Raw genomic sequence first — 19,205 nt, forward strand, 5'->3', positions numbered from 1 at the left:
GATTGTCCGATCTGAATTGTGTGAAAAAATTCGAGTTGTCCGACTACTTTACTAGGTTATGTAGGAAACCGAATTTGGTTTTGGCGCGGTCCGGCCGAGCGGCCGTTTCGCTTGGACGCGCTTACGTCGGTTGTGCTCACGTGGACTCACGCGATTGTGCGGCATCGGTGTGTCAGTGTACACAATCGATACGGCTCGAGCTCAAATCGTGGAAGGGTACGCTCGGGGTGACGTCACGGGACGGAGAAGGTAGCGCGATGGTTTCCCGCTAAAATAATACCGCTTCGCCCGCTAACGGCTACGCTTATTACTCTACGCTACACAGTACACTACGCACGCCGCGTCCTTGTATAATAGGTGTACGTTACTACTATAAACGACGCCGTGTCTGGGAGTCCTTCTGCCACGGCAAGCCGCTCAAACACTTCTCTCTGCCTTTCAATTTAATGATCGATAGCGTCCTGATGACAGTCGGCCTCCGGACGTCCACGTGCGACTTGCGAACCGTAGTAATGATAATAGTTTTTTATACGCTTGTCGGCCTGAAAACGCCGCTAGTTTTACACACACACACAATCATGACGTTATACGTTAGCGATCGAAAGAGGGTGGCACGGGACACGGTGTAAGCCGTATGGAGTAGCGTAGGCGTAGCTATTGTTGTTTACTTCGCAAAGCGGACCACGTGTAAAGAAAACGCTTCGATGTGAGTAAAGAGGTGCATGTAATTACAAAAAAAAAAAAAATTATTTTTACTGTATAGCGGCGTAGGGAAAAAAAAGCTTCTGTCAAGGGTTTTTTTTATCGTACTCGTACCACGGCATTTAATTGAGTACACAGCTTTATAAAAGGGATGCGTTCCTCCTTAAGAGCTTAGCTTTTGAGTCCCTCCACATAATAATAGTATATGTTTAGAAATATTGTGTAATAAGTTATCAGTATAAGATTATGATTTTTTATCAATTAATTTTAAATTTTAATTACTTATTGTTACTGAATTGCCTGGATCTGGGTTGTTGTAAAAAAATAATAATAATAACAACAGTACCAATCTACATTTAAAATCGGTAACATAATAAAAAAATATGAGAGGTTGCTTTAAAATTTTATTAAAACTTTACACTTAAAAGTTCTATCTAATCAATATTTTGTTTATAATCATTCTGAATTTAGGTGCACTATTTCAAAAAGTATTAGCGTTTTAGCGACTGAGGTTATTTCCCACAAAAATAATCATGTGTTAGGTATAATACCAAAATATATATTACTGAGAAAGAATAACAATTAATCGAATGTCCATTAATTGAATATATACAAATGATACAGTCATGCATTGTATGTTGATATGTAAACATTTACACATATATACAACCTGACAATTCTATGCTACAATTAAGTTTTGTAAAGTTAAGTAATAAAAGCCTCTGTTTCTGTCTCCTACGACTATCACACGCAAGTTGTATATGTTTTGTTTAAAATTTGTTTCAACAAATTTGTCCAAACTAAATATATTTAATTTAATTATTGTTTTCACATTTTTACACGTTAAATAAGTGGATAGCATGGATAGTGTTAATGACATGAAGTTATGTGAAATGTACAAATAGTGACGGTTAGAGATACAGTCACTTCAAAACCACAAAATGATAATAATTACGACAAAAAGTAATTTCGTGAATACTTATTAGTACACAATAACCAAGTATTGGTAATTATGATATTAGGTGTATTTTTCAACTCTACATGGACATCGAAAATGTACTTTTGGTTTTGTATTTACATAAAAGAGCGGGGTGTAAAATTCCCATTGGCCCTCTCGCCATTATACGCCTATGATAAATCTTATATCTGCTAATCCATAAAAAAAATCTACCATTTTTACAGTACTGGACCAACATAATATTGTAACGTCGTGCTACGTTAGTTGGCTACACTGCAACTCTGCTCGAAGTGCACTTGTGTTATCAGTTGTACTTTTTATCGAACTCCAATGCATCGCTGTCGTCGTGATAAGTGATAACTGAGTTGCGCGTTTGTTTACATTGTTTTGTTTGAATTTTCCGTAACAATTTTCGTTATTCGTACGAACTACAAACATTTCGTTGAACCATTAATTTATTGTATCCGTACTGCTTTGTTAACTACATATTTTTCAATTCAATACTGTGCAAATGTGTACATCATCGTTGCCGTTTCAAATGATTTACATGTCATTGAAATAATAATTATATTTTTATTCACCACGTCTACATTACTATATCTAGCCCAAAGAAAATAAGAAGTACCGCCGGACCATTATTCCATAGTGAGTGTTGTTCTAATGCATAAAAACATTTCTAAATATTATATCTCAATTATACATTTTTACTTTATAGGATAATTAACACACCACTGATTATTACAAGCAATGATTGCTATTTTTAAAAAATGGAACGAATCTTGACAAAAATCAAATACAGACTCCAGGTGAGTCCATAGTTAATTATTTTTTCATTGCACAGCACAGTGACAGCATTAGTCGTTTAAGATAAATGTATATTTATGTTTTATGTACACTTATAAAATGACTTGCCTGTAATATTAGTGATATTGTGAGTACTTTACAATACTAGTTGATTACTCTCTAATAAGCTTTTGCTTGTTAATTAAATATTAACATTTACTTTCAACCTTAGTTATTATCACCTGATTGAAATACCATGACTTTCAGTGACCGTCAGACGTAAAAGAAAAACTATACAAAGATTAGTAATCTATAGACTAATAATATCATGGACAAAAATGCAAGCATTTAATTATTATTAAAAATGTAGTAAAATGTTTAATGTAAATAAATTCTGTAAGGTGACTTATGCAAAGTCAAAAAAATATTATATTCATTTTTTTAGGTTTGATCTAGAAAATAATCCACCAAATATGTAGGCTAAATGAAGGGTCCAGAGCAAGAACCAGTTATCCCCACTTTTTATAAAAAATTGTTTTTTTATGGGAAGATGTTCGTGGAAAAATGATTTACCTTTTCATGCAACAAGCAATAAAATCAAACAATTACCTACAAAGATATTATAAAACGCATTTTTTCCCGCCAATGGTGGTAAATGGGACAATGGATTTTCTTTTGGCTTTCCTGAACAATTTCAAAATATGGAAATACCTGGTTCTTGCTCTGGACTCTTCAAATATATAATTATAAAAATGATTTGTGTCTTGAGTGTTTGTCGAAAACTAGAAAATGTAATTATTAAAACATTTTAATAATGTAGGGCTTCGTAGATGTTCAATTGAACTTATAGGTTAGGTAACCTCATTAATTACAACTTAATATCAGGTTGGAAAGAGAATTATTTCAATATAAAACGGAGTGAATTATGTGAAGGAAATTAATCATACATTTAATTAACCAAAAACAGAAGTTAAGAAAAATTGTTTTGTTTTATTTTATATTGTAATGGTAGGATTGGTCATCGCATAAGTATGATACAACTGTTTTTGGTTGTTGAAGTGTCAATTCAGTTCTAGTTTTAAACTTAATCAGTCTTTAAATTGTATTGTTTTAATTTTTGTCAGTTTTAAAAAGTGCTTGTTTAGTTATGAATGTGCGTCATGTGTTAATTAATATTTACTATTATCAATTCTACAGTCGTATTCCAAGCCGAACGCTACTAATGTAATATAAATGCTGAAATACAAAAATTTGGTAAGCTGCCATGACAATATTATTTTAAAGTTAAATAAATCTATTTAAACTCATTTAAAATCTAATTTCATTAATAAATATTTTTTAACGCATGTAAATTAAAAATTTAAACACAGTCCAAATATTTTATTCATATAATATTTTATCTATAAATGTATAGTATGATGCTGTCAGAGATTTCTTTTTTTTTAACATTTAATTTTCATCGTTGGAATTAAAATTAAAAAATAAATCCTGTAATATCCTGTAATATATAAATTCTGTAATAAATCCTGTGTATCCGTTGTCACATTTTTCAGAATGAATTGTATGATTTATAGTTTATACTAATATTCATCATTTTCTAATATTGTTAAGTTACTAATAAAACACTTATGCACCTAGTTGAAAAATTTGTATTTTTATTATATTAAATAGTAATCAAATGATATTATAATAAAACATTATTTCTCTTTTTCTAGATTTTCTCAAGATGTTGTGCTTCTGGCTGCTATCACGAAAACATATTATTCTATTATCGGTTCAATAATCAATGTACAAAGACCGATGACAACATGACACTTTGCTGCAATATCAGTACATGTTAACAAAATAAGAATTAATTTAAGTTTAATTATTATTATAGTATATATATTATTCTAATCTTTGATAATATGACACTTATTAATAATAAGATATTGGACAAGAGTTAAATTAATTTGAAGTATTAACTACAAATTTAAATTCAATACCTAAACAATAAACCGTTTTAAAAAAAAATTGTAAAATTTGGTTAAATGTCAACAACAGGTTTTATATTATTTATATGCACTTTTTAAATTATTTAAGTTATTCATTAATTTATTTATTTGAGGCAGTGCACTATCGGCCATTAATATCAAATTTCAATAAAACAATTGTATAGACTTTGCTCTAGTCAAGTTGAAAATTAATATTTCAACTAATAGGTTGTTGCATCAGATACATTTTGTATAATATCTTTAACTCGAAAAGGTGTTACGTCTTGTTAAAGAAAATAAAAAAGCTTACCAGATATAACAATTATTTTATTTATATTCCATTAACTGTGTATGTATAATAGTTTTATTTTATTTATTATTACTATTATTATTATTTTTTACTTTTTTTTTTATTTATGAAGTAATTTAATTTAATTAGTCGTCAATATATAGTACTTTTCTGTATTTAATGCTTGAAATAACCATTTATTTTAGTGGATGTTTTAAATATTGCTTAGAAATACTGTTTTAAGACAAGGTAATTTTACGTGTTTTAAAAAAATTATTTTTGTTTTGTTTTATGTGGTCATTCTGCCTCAGAAATATTTATTTATGTTACAGTTCAGTTATGAAAAAATATTATTTATATGATAAAACTATCACATATTTATCATAATTATTGAGAATTAACATACGTGTAAATTGGCTGCAACTAAAAATTATATTTGGTTAAAAAAGTCTTAATAATATTTCAAGGCAAAGTTAAACTTTACGTCATAAACTTAAAATTACCATTCTTATAAGAGTGAAAAAAATTATTCAGTAATTTTAAAAAGGTTTTTTTCATTTTTCACTGTTCTATTAGTTAACAATTTAAATGATATTTCCTGATTTTTTTGTACTTAAGATTTAACATTTCAATACTTTGAACTATTGTGATAAATTGAAGATAATAATTGTTCCGTTATTAAAAACCCCAGGTACTTTTTTAATAAATCTAAAAAAATTGTTTGGGCTGCAGTGACAGTATCTATAGATCATAATAGTTTTAGAAAGTATTACAAAAATAAAAAAATACAGAAGTATTTCTGTATCATTTTGTCGCTTTAATCATAATTATTTAGCTATGACATTTACAATGTAATTTTTGCCTTAAATAAAAGTTTTTAAAATAATTACATTATATACAATAATATATCTTTCAAATTTCAATATATATCTACCATTAATACTGGCAGAACAGAAAACTAGTTAATTTGTAAAAAAACATTTTTAAAATTATTATTATGTCTCTGTTGTTAACAAACACGACTGGACTACTGACTATCTATGTTGGAAAGATTAATTATATTATTTTATACATTATTTAGTAAGTAATTTGTATTAATGTAACTTTCCACAAAGTTAATTTATTAGTAAAAACTTAAGTGGCGGTTTACTGGGTCCATACAAAAAATCCGGTTCATCGTAACAAATAACAATAACATCAGCCAAGTACTGGTCGATTTCATTTTTCATATACTTCATTAACATTTTATTGGACGGATATTATTGGAACTTATTATTAAAATGTCTTTTGGTATTAACGAAATTTGTGTATTTATCATGTGGTGATATAACGCAATGGTGACTCATAAAGATATTAATGTCGGTGTGTTTAACATATTATGCTAGTTTATATACTCATGTATCTTATTGCATGGTCTACTTTGTTTATTATACAGGGTGATTGGTTCACTACGACCCATTCAATATCTTAAAAAAACTAGACATTTTAAATTAACTATTTTAATGTAGTATTGTTTTTATCTGCACGCGTAACTTAACCACCATCTACCTCCCGTACTAAATATTAAAAAAATATTAATTAAAAATTTCGCTGTTTGTAGGCGAGATCGGCTCAAGTACCGCTAGGGCGGAAGTTCTGACTTCTTCCATTCTCCCTTCTGTTTTTTTTAATGTCTTTATTTTCTATGCCGTCTATCCTAAATGAGAGACCAACACATTTTGTATTTTAATGGGATTTGATTTTTTCATGTCCATGTATAGCCATCCTGGATGAAGATCTAAAATGTTGAGTATATTAACAGCGTCGTATTTTTTTTTGTGCTTAGCAACTTGTTCATTCTTATCGACAGAAATAACAGTCCGACTGTTAACCACGATCAAGATTAGAATTAAACTAAGTATGTTTAAACAATAATAGTTATAACAGTGACTTCATTAGTTCAATTAGACGTTGACTGCATAAGTATGTTACAGTGCAAGTAGTATACATACTATGATAAAGTACCTACAAGTATATGAATGTGTTAGTTTTTGAAAATGTTCTTAAAGGGTATTTAATTTTTTTGTTGAAACAAAAACGTTTTATCTCTTGCTAGAATGTTATTTACTTCTCACTTGTTTTACATAATTTCTTAACGTACGATCTGATAATATGCATTTATTTATTTACTAAATTTAATTTACGGGCATATACATAAAGACAAGATGGCTGTGGTTGCAGTAATAAGGGTGAAACAAGCTTAGGGACATTATAGCCTGTGGAGAGTTGTCAGAAAGGAAGATTATAAGTGACAAAACTGAAAAAGTTCTTTTGGGTTCTTTCAATCATGGTCTTATGGTTGAAGCAGTAGAAAAATACTATGAAACAATGATTTGTTAATAGGTGTTTATTTTAACGATTCAAACAATATTTGAAATATTGTTAATAGTTCTCTAGATTTTTTACCTTAAAAATAAAAAATAAAGAGAATAAAGAAAAATATTTTTATTGCGAGAAAGAATATTATACCTACCCATGAGGTAGGTAGTCATAAAATAATGTAAAATAAAACGTCTTCGTTTTTGACGTACCTAAAGTATTTTATAGAAACCGTACTCATTTAAATTTAAAATAATGTACAACATAACAAGGCGGCCTTAGTATAACATTATGGAGTCGATAAAGTGTATTATAATATTTATAAGTTTAAATAAAAAGAGTACCTTACCGTTCGTCGCGTTTTTTGCCCAGTAAAACTTGGAAGAAATTGAACTTTTGTGGTTATAGCTGCCAGAAATAATAAAATGCGCATAAAAATAAAATACTGGCTTTTTTTATTGCTTTCCCGGAGTCTGAAAATATAAATAATAATCTTAATGGAAAATCTGTAAACTATGCTTGTAAACGACGGCCTATTCAATATCATGTTTGGTAGGCTGAGTATAAGCCACAGACTTAATGTAATAAAGTCAAATTATAACCTATAGTATTTTTCTATTTTGTTAAAATAATGGATAAAAGTTTAAATTGTATCCTTTATAGTAATCGCTTTAGGCACGAACCATTTTAATCGTTAAACCTACACTCTTCTCATAGTTGATACGGCCCTTGGTCATTTACTTCTATGATAACTTATAGAAAATATATTTTTGACCTTCTATGGCGATAGTCCGTTAGATGCGGAGGTCACCACACTTACAAAATAATCAATATTATGATAATGATCTCTTGATATCCTAGAGTTTTTGACTATCATCAATAATAGGATCTATTTGTATGTTTAAGATTGTTCAATGAACGACGAATATAAAACTAATTGCGCATGGGACGCTTATACAATAGTGAATAATCTATTGAGGTTAAGCGAGGCTATAAAAAGTATGTGTCCAAATTTAGAGTTATGAAGTATAAGATAGGTTGTATGACTACAGTTGTTTGAAATTGTACAGAAGAAAATACTTATGTATTTTAGCCCTCGAAAAGAAGAAAATATAATGTTATATGTAGAAGAAACGAATGGAATAGGGAAATTTTGAAAATGCCCTCGATTTAATATCAATTCAAAATTAGTGTCTAGAACATTACATTAACAAACCAAAAATAATAAAACATATAACCCTCATGATTTATTTTAATAAAATTAAAAATAAATCATGTACGTTTTTAAAAATTTTATATGATACAATTAATATTACAATAATAGTAGCTATTTTAAATTTACTTTGATATAAAATGTGTTAGACACCAAATTTCTGATAACTTACGAGCATCACACACCATCTGCTTATGAGATATACCGTTTGGAATTTTCCATTTGAACAAAACGTATTATAGATAACGCCTAATGTATTTCAGACACGTGAAACTTGGTAGGCAAGTAAATAGCTCCATGGGGATTTAAAAACGAACAATAGCCATGCTTACGATTAAAAATCAATGGTGCAATTTTATCCAATCCAAAATAATGAGCGCTTGTTCTACAAATTGAATTGTGCTTAGAACATAATCTCTATGATTGTTCCGTTTGATATTATAATACAAATTGTACCAACTTGTGTTTACCATTTCTTCGTAATTCTATTTTTATAACTAAAAATGTACATTTTACGACAAATCCTACACCAAGTAACTTTTATATCTCTGATTTCGCTAATATATGTTTTCACAATTACATTTTTATCTACCTAACAAATCTCCGATTTTCAATTTGTAAAAACAAAGGTATTTTTTCTCAGAAAACATAATTTTTCTTTTAATGTAAATGAATAATACATTTTTACTTATAAGAAATGTGTACGATTATATTGAACTAAAATGTATGTAAAAATAGATTAAAACACAAATTGTATTTTTGTTTTAGCCTTAATAAATGTAGGTTCCATTAATCAGTCTTATGAACATGAGGCCGGATTTTATAGTCAAGTTCGTTATAAGTGCATATGGATTTCATGTGTGTTACTCCAAAGAATTCGACCAATAATACAATTAAGAAAGTTCAAACAAGAGGTTTGCGTATAAGTCGCCTATAAATAAGGTCTGACGTGACATCATATATTGTTGAGGTTGAAAAAGAGACTTGTAAAATAAATTCATAAGTGTAGAAGCGAAGACAGAGTAAAGTTACCTTTTAGTTTAAATTAATAAATGGAGCTATACGTTTCGCAGAGCTTCTAGTCAATTTTAAAATACCCCAAAATCAATACCTGTTTCATTGACAGTAAGTTTACCTTGGGCACATTCAATAAAATACCATTTATTGAACTTTTATTAGTTTAATGTACTGCTGTGTTATTTTGATAATACAAATTTCTATATGACTGTCTGCATTTCGTCTCTCGTGAGCGTTATATGAATCATATGAATATACATTTATTAATAAATTATTAATAACAATTTAAGATATAAGATAGTACAATAAGAGTCGAGCAATAGGAATAACTATTAACTTGTTCAAATATCTGACTACTAAATAACTGTTATTTAGCAATAATTATCTGTAATGGAAAAGTATTTTTATTGTAAAACGATAACTAACTTCAGTTAGAAAACTTTTTCATAAAACACAAAACCGTTTAATTCCCAAAAACAAAATTCACTTTAATATCTGTATTGAAAAATAAGCATATATATATAGTTCAGACACATTCAATTATTGGTTCGCTTTTAATCAAACGCAAAGTGCAAAAAGTTTTCGCAATAGACTTTGATCTCTATTCGAATTGATCAATTTCGTTTTAGGTGTTTTTTCGCATCAAATGATCATTATACGAGGACGAGGCGTGCACTCCAATTTGTAAATTTAATTAAAGATTCCTGGTTGCCGCTTACACAATTGATTAGACGTGGATTCAGTATTTCCCTGGTAAGGAAATTGTTTATTTAATAAGCACGTTTTTTTGTGTTGAATGAAATAAAATGGTATCTAAGTGTATATTACTATGGCCGACTTTAATTACTTTTGTATTACCATATTCTACTGATATTTTTTTATTATAAACTGTCGTACGGTAAAAAGGAAATCTTAATGTACCTCCAGTTCTTAGGCAGTTAATGCTTTTTGCACAAATAATAAATACCGAGCAACGCTTTAATTGAATCGCATGTAATTTACATTTCACATTCATTGTCCGGTTACTATTAATTAAAAAGAATCCCAGATGTTTAATTGCATTAACTGATATGCATTCTTATTTTGTGTTACTTATCTATTAGCAGTGCCGGTTACATGCTATACAAGTTACACCGCTGTAAAATAGAACATCTAATCAACTGTTGCCATTAGGTATTCTAATATCCTCTTTAAGCATTTTCAATTTAGGTTTAATAGAATTTCAATACATTTTGCATAGTATATAATATCACGGTAGAAATTGGTGTTATAATATGCTCAAAGTAATGCAACAAAATAACGGGATACTTTTAAGTTTTAATTACAAACCTAAAATATTCATATTTAATACAAGTTAACCCCTTTGACATTTAACAATATAAAATGGGTCATGTATATTATGGTACATCTTTTTAGATTGTACAGGATTTATGTATTAAACATACCTGTATATTATATAAAATTAGTACAATTAGTGATTTATGCAATTGTTAATTTTACAATACAATTATTATTTCCAGTGATGGGTTTTTACTTATTCAATATATTAGCTGTATATTTTTAAACCAGTAACTTTTCGAATAATCAAGTACACAAAGGCGAGTTATAAATATTACTATATATTAACCGACTTATGAGTATGTTGAGCCCATACCACCAGTTTCCTTAAAGTATTGTACCCACATTATAAATCGGTGAATGGATGCTTTAATTATCTAAAGAGCGAATAAAAAAATAATTTTTTAGTTTAGTTTTGAAATGCTGATATCATAACAAATATATTCATATATTTAAATATATTATTATCAAGCTATTATGCTATTCATATTATTTACCATTTACTGAATAAGACTAGAATTTGGTTGTCTTCTACATATAACGTTGGGAGCAAAATTTCCGATTTTTTTTTACTCATACAATACATAAACAATATGAAGTGTAAAATGTGTTTTTGTGCGTGTTTTCAAGTAAACGTAATGGGTAGTCTTTAAATAAAACAAAAAAAAAACGCAAGTAACATTTTACAGAGACGTTAACTATTACCAAAACTATTTAATGAGGTATTTCTTATTTTTGTGCCGTGTTGGAGAATAAGACGTCAGCATTAGTTAAAGAAAATTTTAGAAGGCGTCCATTGGACACACTCGACGAATTTTATACAATGAACATCTGTCAGAAAAATTAAGTCATTTGCAACTAATACGTGGTGCTGACATATTTGTACAATTAAATATTAAGTTGTTACAAAAAAAATCGTTAATTATCATTAAACATCTATACCATGGCTTTTATGTAAGAAAAAATGTTAATTAAACGTTTGCGCATTTAAATATTACGATTAAACTTTTTTTATTTTCTGTTAAGTATATGTACATATTGTTCTTCAATACCTAAACAATGTTCAAGAAGGCTTTACCTATACCTGATATTTTTTCGTAAAGAGCTCATGTAATATTAAAACTTGTTTGTAAAACGGTTAAGATCCTATATAGTTTGTTAAAAAGAAAATTAAAAAATGTTTTGTTTATTTTTGTAGATTTCTAAGGAAAAGGTACTTTTTTACAAATAAAAAGAATTGTTGATATTATTGACAGAATAAATAATTCATTCACACGACAACATTGCCAGGGATACCACCTGAAATAATCTGATTTCCTAGCGTGTTGTGTTTCATGAAATGACCCATTCGTTTTGGTTAAATTCAGGATATGAATTACCATGTCAAGTCTACATTAGGCAATAGGATTAAAAACAACTGATAACTCTATCATGAAACGATTATGTATGTTATTTGTAGCAATTCTTTTACCATTTATTATCATTGTAGTTTGCATTAAATAGACATTGAATTAATCAACTTGTTAAAAAAAACACTAATGGTCCTAAAAATTATTTATTATCATCTTTTTAGCGTTTGGTAATGCACAAAGCGCTTTTGGAAAGAATGTTATTCTACTATTATTATTATTTTTACTATTATTATTTCGTGGCAATAGTTACATAATACATGTTTTTTATCCAATTTAAAAATATTCAGGTTTAGTGAAATGAAAATACCACAAAAAACATGTACTTTAATAGTTACATTTTTATTAATTTTTTTTAATGTTTGGTTGGTTGACATTGCTTAAATCTTACTTATTAAGTGATTTTTGTTTTATTTTGTAATGAGCCGTAAAATTATTTTCTGAAAATAAAGAATCCATATATTATACCAATTTATACCGTGTAACTTCTGTGTACAAGAGTTTTTTCTGCTACAAAAAAATAATCCAGTGGGCGTTTTAAATTACTTATTCCACTGGTATCGTGTTCACAATTTTTATATTTTTTACGCAACTAATAACTATTTTTATTTCTAATAATATCCCACTTAAAATTTTCAAAGAAATAATTGGTCGTTAACTGTTCTAAAATAATAATAAAAACACGTATGTGATGTGATTAAACATAAACAAACAGTAAAAAGTGTTGGCTACTACTAATGATGTTTATTATTTAAGCTAATGAATTACCTGTCATTCAATTAATTTAAATGTTTTAATAATGTATTAAATATATAGATTTCCATACTAAAAACTGAATTGAATCTTAAAATAACACGATATGCGTAAAATTAAACCAATGTACGAATAGATCATTAGACAGTTATTTAATTCAATCAATTGCCACCCCTTCGGTCAAGAGTGACATATAAATAAAAAAATAAAGTCCAAATCAAATAACCAAGTAATTTAGTTATAACGGAGTAGTATAGAAACATTGTGTAAAAACCACCTATTCATTATTTTATTTCTCTACTCAAGATATTGTTTTTAATTTTATAATATGCATTTTTACCATCATGTAGCTTAACAGATCTTGAATGACCAATGCTGCCATCATTAAGATGGTTTTCAAGATTATTTGTCTGTCCATTGTCAGAAGGCAAAGAGGGGGATGGCTGCTCCTTTTCACTAGACGATTTCATGTTCGTAGTGACCTGGTGTCGAACTGACGACAGTCAACGCCAAACACACTGACACCTTACCCATACGGCCATTCATCATCTAATATTCAATATAATATAATTGTTTATACGTCAAAGCTTACTCAGTGGTAAATAAATAAAAAACCTATTTTTTTAAAAATAATTTTTATTTCGTATTTTATATAGTTAGTAATTAGTATAATTGTATTCATTTAATTATAACTAAACTATGTTTCGTTCCGAAGTTTTAACACTGTCTGCTGTCATCTGTAAATTCTGCAATTTTTCATGATTTTTGTAAATTGGGGGAAACCGTTTTCAGTCTTTTATAGGTCAAAAATAAGGAAATATAATTTTAAAATATAGAGAACTATATTGCATGACACTTCAAACTTGGTTAGATATACGAGTTTACATTTTTGGGAGAAAATTACACCCAGACATTTTTAAGAGAGCAGATAGGTATTGCGGTTCGTGATATGGCAACAATTTTTCTCAAATACTTTAAATGATTTACTGTGGTGATCATAAGCAGCTTATGATAAGCTTCATTGCGTATATATATATATATATATATATATATTTATATAACCGATTCGCATTCATCGTAGTTTGCTTACAACAATTTTGGCCACTTTGTGTGCATAAATAAATAAAACTTCTTCAGTTGTAAAAAAATGTATGCACGGTTTTTTAACACGATATTGCTGAGATGAAACATTGCGCGTTATTAGTATAAATAATATGTATGTATTGCATACAATATAGTCTATGAAGAATATATAATAAACTCGATGGTAAAGCAACATAAAAACGATATAAATTTATGTGTACTGCGCTATACATTAAACTGTTGAATGTTCAATTAAAGTCTTACGATTTCGTGTAAAAGGGTTGGTTATTTTTAAGTGTACATTATTTTTTATTATTAGTATTTCATGTGTGACTGTTCACTTGTTGATTGTATTTGTAATTTTTTAACTGTCGCTTATCGCGTAAAATTAAAAACACTGTAAACTGAACAGACACCCATCGCGTGGCACAATAAACAGACGATTATAATATAGAGTGATATTATGTTATGTTTGATTATTGTATGAAGACAACCGACTGGAGAAAAGGCCACGGTCGAGCGAAACACACGTTGATCGCGGCCGAGACTGTCAGCTGACTTAGCTTAGGTTTCATTCGGCAGTCCGACGGTAAACGTGTCCGCTGGTTGTCGTTCGGTGCTCCGCCTAAATACATCCGTAGTCGCACGTGCACGAATTATATACATGTGTAGTACATTAGATTTTTTAACGGTATTTTGTTAACTGTGTTAAAAAAAATCGTAGTGTAGAATTGATCGTTTTGCTCGTACAAATGTCGATACACAATGACCTATTACAGCAGTTACGACAGTGACAAAACCTACAAGCCCAACGGAGACGTTATCGCTTGCCACAAATGTGGAGGATATAAGGTAAAAAAAAAATGTCTGCAATTGGTTTGTGTATAAGAAATAAATTACGGTTGATTAAATCTTCTCTCCATATCAGATAATTTTATAAACTTATAAAATACTCTACTAATTAAATTAATGAAAATGTTTAATTCCTAAAAAAAGTGTATTCAAGTGTGCACGATAATTTATTTTTGATAAAAATATTGTACACAATTTACTTTGTGTTACTTTACTACTCAACTTCAAGTTTAAATCACTCACGGATAACATATTACCAAGTTTATTTTTAAATCTATATATATATATATATATATATATATAATTCCTCAAAAGGTTGTCTCAAAACATGTCTAATGTATTACGTTATCTAGTAAAAAGTCTATTGTTGAAATCACGGCGGTCTTCGTTTATTTTCTGTTACTAATAGTATACGTCATCTATAATAAAACGCTTATAGTAACATTCAACCATTCCATTATGATAATTATTATTATTATAATTATTATTATAGAAAAGTTCTAAATAAAATGCAATTCCCTAAATACACAGGTACAAGTGTGGAGTATATCCGTACAATTTATAGACTGTCTATAATATCTTTTTTTTCGCTTAACTGTCTACGCCTATAACGTTGTTATTATTATGAAATTTCTAAATTACAAACAAAGTTAGTTGTATTATTTGTTTTGTTCTACTATAGAACCATCGCGTTGGCAATATCATCATTGGGGTTGTCTCAACTATACATATTTTCTAATCCAATGTAAGAAGAATTCAACGACGTTAGGAGGATTATTATTGCTATATGACAAAAACAAAACAATTTAAAAAAATGTAGCTTACTCTTGTATAAATGTACACAAAGATGATCATTAATACAACAACATTAAATTATAAATTTATATTAATTCATAATAACTGTGATGTGCATTTAGTACACTTAAAATAGTATGTAATCATTGGTCGATTTTTCTGTTAATATTTTATACTATTTATTTATTTATTTATTTATTTTTTTAATTTGGAAACTGTCAACAAACAAAAAAAATACAATGGGAAAATAGGCTATTTTGAAACTAGAACATGATGTCGTGTAGAAATAAGGCGTCCATTAACACTATTTACAATTGTAATATCTATAAAAATAATTGAGATAGTAATTATTTTTTGATCATATTTGATAATTATATATCATCTGCTTTAAACGTCTAGCAATATACATCGAAATATAAATAGTAGTAATAATAGTGTAATATATACAATTTTTATCAAAAAAAGTTCTGTCAAAATAAAAGAGAATTTAAAATAAAAAGTGAAATATGTACTGATTCTTATTTCTGGGTAGTTGCTACCAAATAACAGTGGCCAAGAAAAGTCCATTACATTAATCTAATTAACGACAGTCGTGCGGAATATTAAAAAAGACAATTGATATTACCTCCCCCCCCCCTTTAAAAAAAATGTGAGTACGTAGTAAGGAAAATTTATAAGTATTAAAATTAATAAACACTTGCAGAACTGTGTGTGAACTTTTCGCGGCGCAACGATTCGGTCACGAGCGGCAGAGCTCAAGCAATGAAAACGTACAGCAGTAATTATTAGTCTTCTAGTTATAACGCAACATTAATATTATTCGTTTTCCATTACAATAATATTGCTGTAGAACACCGCCGCGATATATATTGAACGGAAATGGAAAAACTGTATTACGCATTATGTCAGAACGTTTGTGTTGCCTAAAATGAAAAAAAGACATTGACCTATAAATCGTTGGAAATAACGGGATATCGCAAATATAAATAATAGTTATTATTATTAGTATTGTTCTCAGTAAACGTAAATGCATAAATAACGTAATTAAAATATTAATTAACTTCAATGCGCGTGGCACGTAACAGTGCAATACATTATTTGCATTCCCCCGCCAACTTTTAACTCAGTGAGTTTTTTTGCAATATTTTTTACTACTTAGTAACAGAAAATTAGTAATTTATGAATTTAAAAAAATATATATTTGAAATATGAAACAAAATCTTGATAAAACAAGATATGGTTTTTAAAATACTTAATTATTATTAAATAATAATTTAAAACAACTATATTAGAGTTCCAAAAATTAACATAATTATTTTATGATACTGACTGGTGGCATGGCCGACCCCGTGTAGTTACGAGTGTAAGGCGAAGGGAAGAAGATACTGTTTGGTGATACTGAAAGAATACAGCTCCCATCTAATTTTACTCATTCTATGAAAGCCGGTATGATATTATGACATCTGTGATGTTGAATGATTCTTAATAACAATAGTACAAACTTTTTTAACTGAAAGAAGAATAAACATTTTATATATTTTTATATAATATAATTATAAAAAAAATGTTTCCATACACCAAAAGAAAATTATGTTTCTCGTTAAAATATAATTTAAAATAAAAGAATATTAAAGCAATTTTCAGTGGCGAGCAACATAACACTTTTAACTTTTTTAGAATATAAAAACTCATTTGGTGATAATTATTGTGTATTTTTTTGTTACTATATATATTAAATAGTAGGCTTCTGTGCGCTACTGCTGTCGACTGGGTCTAGTCAAGTCGTTTAACAGGCTTAAACTAGCGGAACGACGACTATTAGTTCTCACTAATGTCATTTAAGTAATTCATTGCAAACAATCGTTCGTTTATTTGCCACGCTTTTATGCATTATTATCGTCGATCGAAATAAAGTTTGATTAATCTATTGTTTATTTATTTGTTGATCGATGGTGATACAACTAAACGCTGTTTGAAATTCGATAGCGTCAGAAAATTAAAATATAGCGTAAGATTGTACAGCTTATAGCCATTTCTATGTATAAAAAAAAAGAAAAAAGAAAGACGTTTAGTCTGTGTTTTTTACGACCGTCTATAGGAAGTATATATATATATATATATATATATATATAGGGTTGTCTGTGGTATCTGATCCGTTTTAAATTCGTTTACAGTTCTATACTTCCGTAAAACAATCAGACAATTAATATTCAAAATGTCTATTTAAATTGAAATGCAGAGGTCATATTTAACTTTCTTAAACGAACCAGAACCTATAATAGTCTTTTACGTTTTTAATAATATGAATACGTTTTGAAACTTAGATTTTTTTTCTAGATCTTATTTCTCTTTGTTTTCTACAAATGTTATTTTCAAGAGGCATTGCACACGAGAATGGAAGTAAAACATTTAATCTCTTTCACCGCCTTACTTTATATGAATGGGGTGGGCAGCACTTTTTTTAATAAGTTTTTATGTATTTAAAAATTATACTTTTGCGTTTACTAAATGTATACAAATTGTAACTTTAATAACTAAAACGATCAATCAAACCCTCCAGTAAAGTTTCTATAGAGTGCAAATACTGTTAAGCATTAGAAATAAGTAAAACATTATCTACCTCTCAAAATGAATGCTTGATCAACTCTTTCCTATAATATATTATTGTGTTAACTTTGTTTTTGCTAACCTAAATATTTAATAATTATAACTTAATTATTGGTAACTTTTTATACGTCCATGAAAAATAATCAGTTAACAATTTTTATTTTATTTTCTCAACTATATACTTATACAGTTATAACGTTGAATCCGCTCGGTGTGTGTCGTTCATAGCTCCGAGTCACGACAAAATTAATATAGTGCGCTATGTTAACTGTAATAGTATTATTAATTAAATAGAGACGCGGTGGACAAATTAAAGACACATAACAAATCGGCGGTCATGGCGTAGAAAATAGCACGAATTTAATATTATTATAGCAATCGTGTACCGTGTCTCTGTACCTATTATTTATTACGAGCGATATGGGAAAAAATGCTGTTAATTATTTTCAGGAACGAAGTATAGACCTACTATATAATAGCATTATAGTTCTGTATATATATATATTTATATCAATGCTGCCGTCTGTTGACCGATTAAAAATTAAGTACTGTTATTCACCATTGTTTGTTTATACATATATATACATACGCGTTGATACTATTTAACAACATATTACGGGACATTATCGCTGAACATCATTATTAACAACACTATTCGTTTATGATCTTCGACCTAATTTTTATTTTTCAAATACTTATTATCTCGTTGTCCCATAAAATATATATAAGACTGCGCAATTGTACCTTCCACATTATACCGTGCTTTTGGCTAGCTAGTTTGAGACAACACCTTAGAAGAAATTAAAAAAATTAATTATCTTATCTATAATTATACGATAGTAAAGTCTCAACGCTACAAATGAGGTAGGTAATGAGATGATAGCCGTAGGAATTTTCATAGAAAAATTATTTATTTATTAATTTTGAAATAATTAGGGAAAGCTTCAGTCAGTTTTCCTTGCATAAATTGTATCTTTATACACAGGTGATTTTTTTTTATCATGGGCCACTCAATATCTCGTAGGGTTTAATAGTAATTAATTTTTTCTTCTTGTTTTTATACAAGTGATCTCAA

At 28.5% G+C, this 19,205-nt stretch overlaps 1 protein-coding gene across 2 annotated transcripts in view; it reads left to right on the forward strand.

The window, feature by feature from the left end:
• The first annotated feature begins 2,029 nt into the window (after positions 1-2,029).
• The window catches only part of LOC126833342 (protein-tyrosine sulfotransferase), a 67,300-nt gene continuing 50,124 nt past the window's right edge, over positions 2,030-19,205 (forward strand). The window contains exons 1-2 of one of the 2 annotated variants that reach the window (XM_050564611.1): positions 2,030-2,305; positions 2,376-2,466. In XM_050564611.1, the coding sequence (XP_050420568.1) occupies positions 2,428-2,466 (39 nt within the window). In that variant the 5' untranslated portion in view covers positions 2,030-2,305; positions 2,376-2,427. Of the gene's footprint in view, positions 2,306-2,375; positions 2,467-14,465; positions 14,729-19,205 lie in introns of those variants that run through there. The other variant, XM_050564610.1, reaches the window with a different exon arrangement.

The sequence above is a fragment of the Adelges cooleyi genome, unplaced genomic scaffold (genome assembly GCF_023614345.1).
Source record: "Adelges cooleyi isolate 19-005CV unplaced genomic scaffold, UGA_ACOO_1.1 ACOO_flye_CR_arks_rails_tigmint_CR_PRNA_2, whole genome shotgun sequence".
Lineage (NCBI taxonomy): Eukaryota > Metazoa > Arthropoda > Insecta > Hemiptera > Adelgidae > Adelges > Adelges cooleyi.